The 13,508-nt window shown below is 52.6% G+C and overlaps 1 protein-coding gene across 4 annotated transcripts in view; it reads left to right on the top strand.

Annotated features, from left to right (window-relative positions):
- Positions 1-8,291: 8,291 nt before the first annotated feature.
- The window catches only part of Pax5 (paired box 5), a 184,451-nt gene continuing 179,234 nt past the window's right edge, over positions 8,292-13,508 (top strand). For all 4 annotated transcript variants that reach the window (XM_060379851.1, XM_021645981.2, XM_060379850.1 and 1 more), the window contains exon 1: positions 8,292-8,906. Coding sequence is in view for 3 of the 4 variants with exons in the window: in XM_021645981.2 (XP_021501656.1) it covers positions 8,861-8,906 (46 nt within the window). In the remaining variant the exon portion in view is untranslated. The remainder of the gene's footprint in view (positions 8,907-13,508) is intronic.

Below are 13,508 nucleotides of genomic sequence, written 5' to 3'. Positions count from 1 at the left end.
TGGCCCCAGTTTCCTCAGCAAGGAATTCTGCATTCTCCTGCCTTGCCGTATTCTTAAACAGGCTAATGTGTTTTTCTTCTGTCCTGTTGCTCTTACTGAAGTCTCAGGCTTGGCTCATCTTTTCTAACGCACCTTTCCATTGTCTGGATCAAATTCTGACTCCTTTCAGAAATCTCTGTGAGCTAGGTGTGGTGGTACATACTGCCAGCACTTGGGAAATAAAAGCAGAAGTATCTGCAGTTCAAGGCTAGCCTAAGCTATATAGTGAGTTTAAAGATAACCTGGGTTACATGAGACTCTGTCTTAAGCCAATGTGCCCCCCAAATCTTTACAGTTACCCCTTGCAGGAGAAAGGAAGAACCTTTCCTTCATTTATTTTACTGTATTCAATTAACACCCTGGCCTAGTTCTCCCATGTTACAGGCTTATTTCTGCATTCTGACTGTGAGCAGTTGCGGGCAGGAGGCTCTCATCTCCCTGAAGTGCTCATCACTCGGCATTTAGCTCTGTTTTCAGAACGGAATCAAATCAAGAACAGGAAGAGAAAACACATCCATCTCCAAAGTGAGATGTTTCTTTGGTCCTCTTGAGGCAAGTTGGAAATAAGTGTGTGAGTCTAGCTGCTGGTTCTTTGGGGGTCTGGGTGCCGCCACTCTGCTAAGTTCCAAGTTCTCGATGTTTGGACAGTTACAGACCTGGCAGGCGGGGAGAGAGGTGATCAATAGACACCGTCTTCCCTTGAAAAGATTGCCTTCTTCTCCCCGTTTTTTTCTTTCCCTCTTTCCTTCCTTCCCTCCCTCCCTCTATCCGTCCCTCCTTTCCTTCTTTCTTCCTGTTTTGTTTTTGAGGCAGATTCTCACTATGTAGCCCTGGATAGCCTCAAACTCATGATCTTTCTGCCTCAACCCTCACAGTGCTGGGATCACAGGCCTGTACCACCACATCTGGCATTATCCTGGAAACATTTCCAAGTCAGTATTTCTCAATGGATGGTTGGTCAGGAACTTCTGGGAGCTGACTGCTTGCTTGGGCGAAGTCATGAGACACTCAGGCTTCAGGCTTTGCCCCCTAGCACTAACAAAGCTCTCTGGGATCTTCAAGTGATTCTTTTACACTGAAGTTTTAAAATTCCTGTTAGAAGGGACCATCCAGCCAAAGAGATGGCACCTTAAGGAAGAGAGCTCTGCTCAGAAGCTTTCAATGTAGGAGGAGGGCTGAGGTTAGAACAGAAACCTTTCTCTCCAAACCCCAGTGTGTTGGGAAGGGAGAGTTTGTTCTGCCTGCCAAGGAGAGGCAGTCAGACTGTGGCTCTGGGAGGGCCTCTCACCCGCTTACTAGGATTTAGTAATGAGTGTGAAGAATATTTCAGGCTGCTTTGTTTGCTTGATTTCCAGACTAAAGTCTTTGGAGAACATCTCTCCCAACAGGGAGAAGGTGAAAATGAATAGAAATGAAGCTTTTTGTCTGACTTTCCTTTGGTCCTCTGGCCACCCATCACCTCCACCTGGCCAAAGAAGCAGGAAGCTTTGAGGTATGCTAGGAGCCTCCCCTCATGTACCTAGCTTACTTTGCTCTGCTTCCTTGACCATGGGCGTTCTTTTCCTCAGAAGCACGTGTCATCCACCCTCACACCTCTAGTTTTTAGCCAGCTTTTATTCCTCACAGCATTTTGCTTGCACATTGATACCCGGTAACTTTATCTGCAAAACAAGATGTTAATCATGTCCTCTCTGTCCTTCTTTATCTAGTACAGTTTTACTATTTAACATTCTCTGTTGTTCACTGGCTTAGGAGATCTTCTTCATCACTCCAGAGTCTGCTTGCCCACCTTGCTGTCTGAGCCCAGAGTCCCTCTTTTTGCACCTATCCTCATACTCCTCTGGTCTGAGCTATGGCCTCCTCCCTTCTGGGAAGGCCTGGAACCCAAATGCCATTTTTCCTTGGCTTCTGACTGATATATGTGCCACTTTTCCAGACAGCCTATGAGGATCAGAGGACGCCAGGCTGCCTGAGGCCCTCTCAGCAAAGATTCCTACTCTGTACCCTGGCTCTCTAGATAGTGAACCCATTAGGCCAAGAGAGCAAGGGACTCTAGTACCTCAGGCTGACTGCCTGGATCAGGAGGAGAAATAAAAGTTACCATTTGGAGTATGTGGTGGACTATATGACCCTTTAAAACTGGCAAGCATGCAAACGCCACATTCCTTCCCCGTGTCAGTGAGGAATCCTGCATAGTTCTGGGCGGCCAGAAAAGCTTTAGGGGCAGAGTTTTCTCTTGATCTGGCTGGAGCAAAGCAATTTCCCAGCCAGCATAGAGGGCCTAGGAGAAAACGGAAGAACCAAATGCTAGCTCCCTTAAACAGGCTTTGGTGAAAGCAGCCAGGACAAAACTCAGCTCCAAGCTTAATTAAAAAGAGTGCTTAATCCCTCCCCCAACAAATGCAAATCACCCACAAAAGAGAACAGGAACCCCAGTGGCCAGCCAGGAAGACCCACAGCCTTATAAGCACAGCCTTTGGCTGTGCGGGACAGCTCAGCTATGATCCTGATACAATGACTATTGTCAGAGAGGGCTGTTTTTCCATGTTTTTGTATCCTTTTCTCCGAATTTTCTTTTGCTTCCTCATTTCATGCATCAGAGGTCAAAAGACAAAAGGTCGGGCTAGGTCTAGAGCCTGCAAACTGTCCCCCAGGACTGTGTCCACAGGAGAGCTTGCCGGCACCGCCAGGTTTTCAGCCTTGCCTAATTCCCTTTTGTCGTTTTACAGGGTACGTGTGCCTGTGTTCAAATGGCCCGAAAAACGAGATACCAAACTAGGAAAAACCGGCTCCCTTTCAAGTTCACCAAAGTGTTTCCATCTCCTATTCTTTTTGTATAAGAATTTGTACATAAAAAGAAAACCCATCTGAATGGTAAACCCGTCAGCATAGAGAGCTAACTACATACATGTGTGTGCATGTGGAGATATGTTTATATAGAGGATATGAACGTATATTCTCACTATAAAAGCCAAGCATATGTTCCCTAATGATTTTTTTTTTCTGGGAGGATTTATAAAACTCTTCCCAGTAAATTTACAGCACCTGTTTTAAAACCCGTTTGAATGGAAATTATGGCATTTTAGCGTGAATAACTTGGTGTGATTAGGCTAGTGGAAATATTTATATGCTTGGACCTCAAGCCCTTTTACTTGTTCTCTTGGTTTCTTTGACCTCCTGGGCTACTGGGGTTTGCTTGTGTGATAGGTGGATCCCTAGGTGTTCATAAAGAGAATGCCACGATATCATGTTTTCTCAAATAGATAATGTCTTTGCGATTTAATCTATATTTACAAGGTCCTCAAACTAACCTCGTAGTCCAGCTGGCTTTCCGCTGGCTGAAAATTTATCTGCAGAGATCTTTAGTTTTTTACCTTGCAGATAACTGCTCTAGGTTTGAAAAAGTAGGAAGGTGTGGCTCGGACCTCCACTGCAGAGGACAGTTAAACACTTTGGGAGGTAGCTCTGGTGACGGGGGCTGGTTTCAAGGCTCATCTCACAGACCTTCAGGACCCCAGCTTGGCTTGTTCTCCTTACTCTTGGCTGAGTTCTGGAAGCCACCATCAGCAAATTGCTGGCACGTTGTCTAAAGCAGGTATCCACTGCAAACCTGAAAGACTTCTGGAGCAGTTTCATTTCAGGCATATCTTCAAACCTAGACGTTACATGCCCAAGTGTTCTGGCCACCCCATAAGATGTTCCCCCCCAGAGAAGACACCCGTGCACAGGCCGCCTGGAAACACTGCAGCCTCCCGCTTCAGGCTTAAGGAAAGTGCTGCTTCCTGCTGTGGTCACCTGCCAGAGAATAAAGCGAGAAGCAAAGGGCCTGCTTGGAGGCGCGCTTCGCCTCCGCTTCGCGTTATTATCGGCATCAAAAAAAGCACAGGCATGTTTTAGCCTGGTTATTTTCACCCTCACGCCAAACTGCCTGAATCAAATTACATCACATTAATTTTTTATTAGTTTAAAACACATTGAATAAATGTAAGTCTGGGCCGGCGTATGAATATTTAAAGCTCACACACAGATAAAAAAAAGAAGAAAAAGGAATAGGGAGAGGAAAAGTCATTTACAAATACCGACAGAAGTAAAACCAACCTTCTTTAGAAAAATATGACTTATAACTGACAATTCTGGTGTTCTTTAAAAAAATAAAAGGAGAAACCAACCGACTCACAGTCGTTCTCAACCAGAATTCCCTGAAAGTCTTTCAGCGACTCGCTTTGGGTCCTTAGGTAACACTGAATTGCTGGGACCTGTTGGCAAATTAAAAAAAACAAAACAGCTGATGATTTCCCATAGTCACACGTAGTAAATGGAACTCTGGGAGAGTAAATTTAATACCAGAATTCTCTAAGCGTTGCTTTCAGATCGGGTCCCCGTGCGTACGTACACGGCGCGCTGGAAAGCAGCGGCGAAAACCGAATCGAACTGTTGAATCTGAGTTGAAGGGAACCCAACCAAACGCCCCCGGTCTGCACGCTTTGAAGCTCCCCTCGATGACCTTTTTAAAACACAACAAGAAAAGCAGTAGAGGGGCGACCTCGGGAGCCCCGGTTTCCCGGAGCACGCGGCCCCATCACACCTTCTGCGCTACCGGAGTACTTGCAGACGGCGAGCGTCTGGCACAGGGTACCCCAGCGAGACGGCAGCCGGGAGCCCCGGGGCTCGGAGCCCATCGAAGCAGAGGCCTCAGCACAGCACCAACCGGTGTGCAGACTCAGACCAGCCCGGGAAACAAGCCGCGGCCAGCGCCTGGTGGCGTGTGCTTTTTTCCTTTTCTTTTTTTTTTTTTTTTCTTTTTTGCGCCTTTGAGTTCCCCAAACTGAGGGTGGGGAGCGACCCCAGCTCTCGGGCACGGTCCCTTGGCGAGCCCCACGCCCGTGGCGATGACCCCGCCCGGACTCCGCGTCCGCTCCCGCCTGAGCCGCCGTCTGGGCCCGAGCCAGCGCGCGGGGCGGGGCCGGGCCTTCCGGGCGCCGCCTGCCGCAGGTGCGCCACGTGCGCGCCGCGCGGGCCCCGGCCCCCGCGAGTCCTCCCGGCGCCGACCTGGGGTCCCGGCCCCAGGGCGGGGCTTCCTCCTCGCCTCCCGCCTGGACATCCGCCCCCACCCCCCGGCCGCGCTTCCCGCGCGGCCGGGGCGGCTGCCCTCGGGGCTCGACCCCGACCCTCGCCAGCGTCCCCAGATCGGGGCGCGGGTGGGGGGAGGGCGAGTGGGAGGGGAGGTCCCCGGGCCAGAATACCGGCCCGGCCCCGGCTCCTGGGTGGTGCTCTCTGGCCTAGTGGAAGAGCTCGAACTTGGCCCCTCGTCGGTGGCATCCCCCTCCCTCGACTGCGGCCACCGAGCTGGGGGCTGGGGGGGGGGGGAGCTCACAGCGCGCCTCGGCCAACCCCTTGTGCGGCTCTTTCCTTTTTCTTGTCACTCCCTGCTTGGCCTCTGCTTTCTCCCTCCCACGCGGTGCCCGAGCACGCGGGGGCCTGGGGCAGCCTCGGCCCCGCCGGCCCCTGGCCTGGGCCTCCAGCCTGCGTCTCCCGGAGCCTCGTCCCTGCCGATCTGGCTCTGCTCTGCGGACTCTTCTCGCAGCTCCCAGCCGCCTTCGCGGGCCTGACTCTCGGAGTGCCTCCCGCCCCCCACCCCGCCCCCAGGCGTCTCTCTGCTTGGTGTAACAGTAAAAAAAAAATAAAAAGCGCAAAATGTGTGAGGTTAGTGTGCTGTTGCGGCAGCGTGGCTGGGTGGGGAAAGGCCTTCTGCCCTCGGCACGTTCCCGGTCACCGGGGTGCGGCTCCCCCCAGGCGAGGCCAGCTCGCTGCACCGTGGAGCCGCTGCCGCGGAGCCCGCCCGCTCGCTCCCGGCCGTGCTCGCCGGGGTACAGTGGCAGACGCAGCGACCCGTGGTTGCAAACGGGCCGGGCGCTCCGAGCCGAAGGCCGAGGCCGGGCTTCTGGGGTTCCGGCGGGGAAGCCGGGGCTGTTCAGGGCGCCCCGCAGCTCCCCGCGCTCGACCCCGCGCTTCCCGGCCCCCAGGGCCGCAGCCTGGGTTCCGCGTCCTCCGAAGTGGCCGCTCGGCGGCGGGGCCGGCCTGGGTCAGCGCCGCCGAGGTGGGGAGTGGGGCAAGTTGGCAAGCGCGCTGGCAAGCGTGGGGACGTCAAGCCGGCCGGGCGGGCGGGCGAGCCGCGGCTAGGCCCGAGCACCGCGCGAGGGCCTCCGGCTTGCGACTCCAGCGCGGAGCCGCGGGACCCGCGAGGTGGTGGCTTCCAGCGGGCGCCCCCTCGGGAACGCACGTTTGCTCCGCGCTGCTCCGGGACGCACGGAGGCCAGCGCCGCGCCGGCCCCGGGTCTGGTGTCTGTGGAGACTGGCAAATCCGCCCTTCGGTGGTGTTTGGCCTAATCCTGGTTCCTAGCTAGATGTAGGCAGAAACGAAATAGTGGTCGGTGTGTCCTCGCTTAGTCCCAGAGCCACCACAAAACCAAAACATGCACACAAAACTCACCAAATCGTCTCAAAACAGAAAACTTAAGCCGACACAGGAAAACAAACCCACCCACTCCCACCCAAAAGCTCATTAAGAGAAATCTAAATCGAAGGAAACAGAATAAAAACATTTACCAACGCAACACACACAAGACACTCACTGATCCAGAACCAGGGCCTATCAAAGCACACCTCAGAAGAAGCAGCCTGGCACAGGGCGCACGAGGAGACAGTCTACACGGGCAAGGTACAAACCCCACACAGATCAAAACACGCCACACAGACAACAAAACCCAGAGCTAAACCTGCAAAATCAGTTCCACAAAGGAAAAACAAAAACGCAAGTAACAAAGCAAAAAATTCATAGATAAGGAAAATTCACGGGAAACAAACAACAAAACAAAACCATTTGGAGGCAAAGCCAACGACTCCCCAGGAGAAAAGCCCCAACCCAGGGTGAACTGTCAATTCCGAAAGGCGCGGGCAGGCCTCTGCTCCCCAGAGCTCTTCCCGGCGCCAGCCAGGAGGAAGGCGGGAAGCGGGAGCGAGGCCCGGACGCGGCTGAGATGCGAAGGCCCGTCCGGGGCCGCCAAAAATCAAACCGCGGGTGGGGACTGCGACCCACAGGCTCCGAGGACGAGCTGGCCCTGGGGGCTACCCAGGCCGCTCGGTGCTGGGGGCCGCCCGGAGCCCACAGCCACGCTCTCGACTGTGGCGAAATCTGCTCAGTGGACTCGCGATGTCCGGTGCCCACTGCCCCCTCCCCCCACGCTCGAACTCTAGGCTCTTCCCCCAGCCTCGTGACCACCCCTGCCCCCACCCCACCCCCCAAAAAAACTCAAACAAACACTCTCTGAGGACGATTCACTTTCCGAAACTGCCATTGTCCAACGGGCCAGGGCCGCTCCCCCGCCCCGGACACCCTTCCGGGGCGACCACCCCGCAGCGGGGCCTCCGTTGGCTTCCCGCGGCCAAAGCCTGCTGCTTGGACTCCGGACCCGGGAGGGGGCAGAGTAGGGGAGGCTTGAGCCCCAGTGGGCCGCGGGGAGCGAGGCTGAGCTTTGCCTAGTCTCTGGAATCGGGTCTGGGGACTGGGGGAGGCCACGAGGTCCCCTGGCCGAGGGTGCTGGGGTTCCACTTAGGGGCCTGGGGAAGGTGTGCAGAATCTTCGTGGGTCTCCGAACCTCCCGAGGTGGTTCTGCCCGGGCAGGGTTCTCCAAAGCAGAGGTCCGGGTCGTGTCAGTGGCCTCTCCGCCGACCCTCTGGCCTCTGGGGCAGGAGGGGTCGCGCTCTGGAGAGATCTGGGACCCGGAGGCTGGGCAGGACCTGGGGACCGTGGTGATCTGAAGCTGCCCTAGAAGAAGAGCGATGGGGAGGTTGCGGTTGGGTGGGGGGTGAGGGCGCGAGCCCTGAGGGTGGGCGCCGCCCTAGGGGTGAATCCGAGGATGCTGGGACGTCCCCTGTGGCTAGCAGCTATGCTGGCACAGGGTTCAAAACCACCTGCTTGGCAGAATTGTTCTTTAAAATGAAAATAAATAAATAAATAAATAAATAAACAAAAATGCAGGCCCGCAGGTACCCACGAAGAGGGTTTGCTTGTAGAGCAAAAGCGCACAGCGCCGCAACCCCAGTCTCAGGTTTGGGAGCAGGTGAGACCCGGTGGCTCAGGTTCAGCCTTAGTCAGGTCCTTCCCCAGGCGCGCGACTAACACCGGGGCGCAGTTTGAGTCCTTCCTTCCCTCCCCCCCAACCCCCTATAAAAGTCCAAGGCGGCACCAAGGCGGCACCAAGGCGGCATTGCTGCTCTCCGGGCCTCTCGCACGCCTTCGGGCCGGCCCGGTCCGCCCCGTCTGGCACGCTGGGCAGGCCGCAGAACCGACCCCTTTCCCGGCTCTTGGCCCACAGTGCGGGGCGGTGTGCCGGGGGCGCGGCGTGTCTGGGGACATCTTGTGATGTTGGCGAGAACAGGACATGATCTCACATGGCGAGAAGCTCTTTAGTTCCTTAATCATTTCACGGTGCCCTCGGACGCTTTTTTTCCACCTAAAACGTTTAGTTTCAGCTCAGTGATCAGCTACCCCAGCTCGGCGGGGGAGCGGAAGGCTTCAATTATTCCGACTTGTGAGCGTCCCGGCACCAAAAAAAAAAAAAAAAAAAGAAAGAAAGAAAGAAAGAAAAAGAAAAGAAAAGAAAAAGAAAAAAAGAAAGAAAGAAAAGAAAGAAAGAAAGAAAAGAAAAAAGAAAGAAAAGAAAAAAGAAATAAAAAAAGAAAGAAAGAAAGAGGAAAAAGGGCACACAAAAAAGTGGAAACTTTTCCCCCTGTCCACTTCATCAAGTCCTGAAATATCAAAATGGATTTAGAGAAAAATTACCCGAATCCTCGGACCATCAGGACAGGTAGGACCACCGCGAAACGGGAGTCATCCGAGCTAACTCTGGGACACTGCCATACATATCCTCTCAAAGAGAAAAGGGGGGTCATCGCGTTTTCTCAGGGAAGCTCCTGTCCTTCCACGGTGCATTTGTAGGGTTTTCACTAGTTTATGCAGGTGTCGTCAGGGAGGCCTGTTTTCTTTGGGTTTTGTTCGTTTCTCCTTCTGATGCTTGTGATGGAGTTAATCTGGAGGTGTGCAAGTTTGGGGCTGTATGCTTATCTGAGGCGCTCAACGTGTGCCCCCAAAAGTAAGTGTTTGGTTTGAATCTGTGTACCTGCTCGTGTCTGTGGAAGCTTTTATCTTGCTTGGCTGTATTAGCATGTGTTTATGCGCTAGTGTTGGTGCGTGTTCTTTTTAAGCCTCCAAAGGTACGCCTGTGTAAAATGCTGTGTGTATAATTTTGGTAAGCATCCACTGATTGTATATCTACTGCTTTGGGGGTCTGCTCCTCTGTCATGCCCCAAGTGATTTTGGAAATAAGAAAGGGGTTCTCTCACCCCTCCATTTTTGGATGTCAACAGCTGCCCAAAGCGTATATACTAATACACACAAAAGGGCTTGTCGTAGTCCCAGCCACGGCTTTGGGGCCTACTAAGGCATTGTGTGCAAAACGTGCTGCCAGTCCTAGATCTTTCACTGTGCACAGTGCCCTGTTCAGTTGTTAGGGTCCTATTGGATCTGGCATTTGTATACAAGGGTCTCCTACAGTAGGCACAACTTTGGTGGATAAGAATGGTCTGTGGGCTACTGATGACATTCCCCCCCATCACTCGACTTTAAGTTTTTACCTAGACTAGCTTCTGACAGTGTGTGTGTGTGTGTGTGTGTGTGTGTGTGTGTGTGTGAGACACTGTATGCTCAGGCTTTGTCCTTTGGGTACTGCTTCAATGGAGGAGTAGGTGGATATATGTGCTTGGCCTGGTCACTTAGCTGGGGTGCCTGTAAGTACATACAGTTGGCACAGTGCCCCTGTGTTTCCCAGAGATGGAGGGCCTGGGAAGTAGGGTGTATTTATGTCTGAAAAAATGTGGCAGGGCAGTAGGCCTCTGTCTACCCTGAGGCATAACGTGATATGCCTCTTTTGTTTATTAGGCCCTTGTGTCAACCTGCACATAAATACTTTAAGTTGTGGCAAGAAACCCTGTATTCCTGTATCATCTATGAGACCCCAGATCTAGCCCTTGATAAAAGTCAAAGAGAGGAGAAAACTTAAACCCTAACCCACAATGGCTTCCCAGCATAGTTTTGTGTTCTGAAAGAGTACAATAGAGTGAGGACAGGAGCCAGAAGAACATTGCTGTGAAGAGAGTACAGATGCAGAAACCTGGAACTCCATTCCCTTTCCATTCTTAATCCGAAGACAACCTTCTGTTCTCCAAGTGGTGGGATGACCAGAGGTGCCTTGCCTGGGTTGCTTATTGTTGGAACCGGGTTGGATGCTTGTGAGTCAAGAGAGGGGTCTGAGTGGCTGCCTCCCGACAAGCTGTCTACCACAAAGAATGTAATTCATGGCGGTCGATGGGCTCTTTGATTAGTTCAATCGCCTGAATAATCGTTTAATCAATACAGCATTTCACTCTTCTGTTGCTGTTAGGCTGGGTGGGGTTTGCATAGGGGGAATTCTAAGGGGGTTTGGAGCTTCAAATCCTAAGAGCCACACCCCTAACCAGTGGGTTAGGGTAAAAGCCACCTGCTTGGGAAGGAGCAGCTGAGGTGGCAGTGCCCTAATGCCTGTCTCCCAAGTCCTGAAGCTCACCTAGGGAAGAGGAAGGGACTGTGCTGTCCAGGCGCTCAAAGGCCTTCGTCTACTTTCTGCCCTGAACCTTTAGGGCTTACATGAGCCTCCAAACTGTCCCTCCCTTCATCCAGTATTGTATAGCGCTTCTTTTTCAGAACTCAGCTTTCCCATCTGTAGTGTCTTTGTAGCTCAAAGCCCAATATTAGGTGAGGTCAGCACACAGCAGGTAGTCACTTAAAATACTTCTTCCTTCTTGGAGGTCCGGAGGGCGGGGACCTGCACGCATCAAACAGGACTAGGTCCAGAAGTGAGCTTCCCACTCACCACTCACGGGGCAGCTTCTCACAAGCTCTGGGAAACATCTCCGAGGTTGTTCTCTGTGCTCCAGGCACAGGAAGCCAAGGCCTTTGGAGAAAGGACTGTGCAGTCTTATGTCTTGGGACTGTCCTGGTGTTCCTGGTCTGCAAGGGCAGGCTGATAGCTCCAACACAGGAGGTGTGCACTCCTTGAAAGACTTGGGTTAACATTCTCCCACCCAATGATTCCTGCAACATACATACCCAGCCAGGCCAAGTCAGATTCTTGATCCACTTTCAGGGGTCAGACAGGTATCTCTATGCCCTATTTGCTGTGCAATCACAGACCAGTTGCCTTTCCTTTTTGATACTTTTTTTAAATTAAAGGTTAAGAGGAACCCAACAGGTTAGAACGGCAGTGCTCAGGCATTTCAGCTCCTTCTCAAATGAGCAACTAGTCTGAGTCTTGAAAGGCCTTGTTTTATTGGAAGAAAGAGCAGGCAAATGGGCTAGAATTGGATGGCAAGAGTCAATCTCAGGCCAGCACTCTGAGGCAGCAGCAGCATTCTGAGGATCTGGCTCTTGTATAAGCTGGAGGGCCTGTTGGAGAGTTGGGGAAACAGGAAGCGGAGATGGGGTGGGGGTGCTGTGTGACTTCCATCAAGCAAAGTCTCCAAGAGATAGATGCTCTCTCTCCCAAAGGTGTTCTGGCTTCTCAAACAGTCTCAGAGTGGCCTCCAGCAGACAAAACTTTCCAAAGCAATTGAATTTGAATACCTGTGAGTTTCTGTTTGTCTGTTTATTTGCTTTGATTTTGTCCTCCCACCCCCCACCCCGTTGGTTTTGTTTTGTTTCAGTGGCCTATGCCCTCTGTGAAGCACTCTGTTAGCTCTGCCTGGGCCCGGCCTTCAGATGAAGCAGGACTCAGGCATGGAAACCTATCTTTGTTGGCGAATAGCTGTGTAATCTCAGACGGGTCACTTAACCACTTTGGGCCACTGTTTGGCAGCCTGTAAGGCTGGTGTAGGGGGTACTATCAGAATTGTTCACTTCTTTGGGGATTTGAAGTTCCCAAAGCTCAGGGACTTCAGGAGTGGGAAATAAAACCACTCAGAAGGGAACTTCCTCTGAGCCAAGACCACTAAGTGCAGGGAGGGGCTTCTTTCCTTCACTGGTTAGGCTGGGTCACACAGAAGAGAACTATCCAAAGCTGAACTACCCCTCCTGTGTGAAAGGGGGAATCTAGGCTGTGCCTATTAAATCTATATCTGCAAGTCTCCCCCTGCCCTCAGAGTGCCCTAGGGACTTTGTTCAAACAATACAGGACAACTGACCCCGTCAGGCGTTGTCCAGATGAATTATTTGGTTTGACATCACTTCCCCTTCCAGCTGCCAACCTTCCTTTTACAACACAGACTTGCTCTAGTATGATGACCTCAGACAAGTTGTTTCTGTCCTCATATTCCACATCTGTAAAATGGGGGGAACATTGCCTCAGAGCCCTTTTGGTTTTAAGATTCTAGATCAGGGATTGTAAGCTCAGGGGGCAGGCAGGGTTAGGGGCATGACTGACTCTGGAGCAGCCCCAACTCTTGACATCACTAGTGGGACTTAAGAGTCCCATAGCTGGCTGGAAACGGATAAAGCAAACGGAACCCTATGACACCACAGTTCTTTTCCAGTTGTAATCTTCCTGCCCTAAGGCAGAGGTGGGTGTGGGGCAGCAAAGATCAAGAGCGCACGGGGTCCCAGACAATGGAGAGAGAAAGCTACCACTTCACCGCCTTGTACACCACAGCCTTCTGAATCCCCAGAGACTGGCCTTGGCCGGTTCCCTGCAGCTGTGCTCCAATGGGGGTGGGGATGGTGTCAGCCAGGGGAGACTTGCCCGCTTCTCAGGGACAGCTAGAAGGGGAGGATCAGGGGCTGACTTCGGTATAAAGAAGTGGTATGTTAGAAGGGGAGCAAGGGGAGAAGAGTGGAAAATGAGGGAAAGTCAGGCAGAAAGCAAAGAGAGAAAACGATTCACAGATGAGCCCAAGCGCTGTCCTCTCTCTGCTGTGCCTGAAACAGACATCTCACAGTTCTTCTTTTGGTGGGTTTATGTTTAGTAGCAGGAGACCGTCACTTATGATTCGAGGGGGTGAGTGTTTAGTTTACTCCTCCAACTGCTGGGTCAGTGTTTGTGCTGGGTTGGGTCTGAGCCCACGAGAGGGCTCACAGAACTGTAGCTACCTACGTGAAGACACTTTTTTTTTAAAGTCCAACAGCTTTGATAATGCTCTGAGAGCTTTACACTCCCAAGAAACTGAGACAGTGGGCCGCTTAAAGAGCTTTGCTGGATCAGGAGAATTCGGCTACAAGTCTGTCCGTTTTTGCCCTAAGACCTACAGGAACTCTGGTGAGGGCAGCTCAGCTTTTCCTGGCTGGCAGCCGGGAACTGCAGTGTCTGTGGCCATCTTGATGCCACATCGCCAGGCTCCTACACACAGAGGCAACCACACAGCCACTGGCTTCAGGCGCTCTCGTT

Source organism: Meriones unguiculatus, chromosome 3 (genome assembly GCF_030254825.1).
Source record: "Meriones unguiculatus strain TT.TT164.6M chromosome 3, Bangor_MerUng_6.1, whole genome shotgun sequence".
In the NCBI taxonomy this organism is placed as follows: Eukaryota; Metazoa; Chordata; class Mammalia; order Rodentia; family Muridae; genus Meriones; species Meriones unguiculatus.
This window is presented reverse-complemented; position numbering and strand designations above follow the sequence as displayed.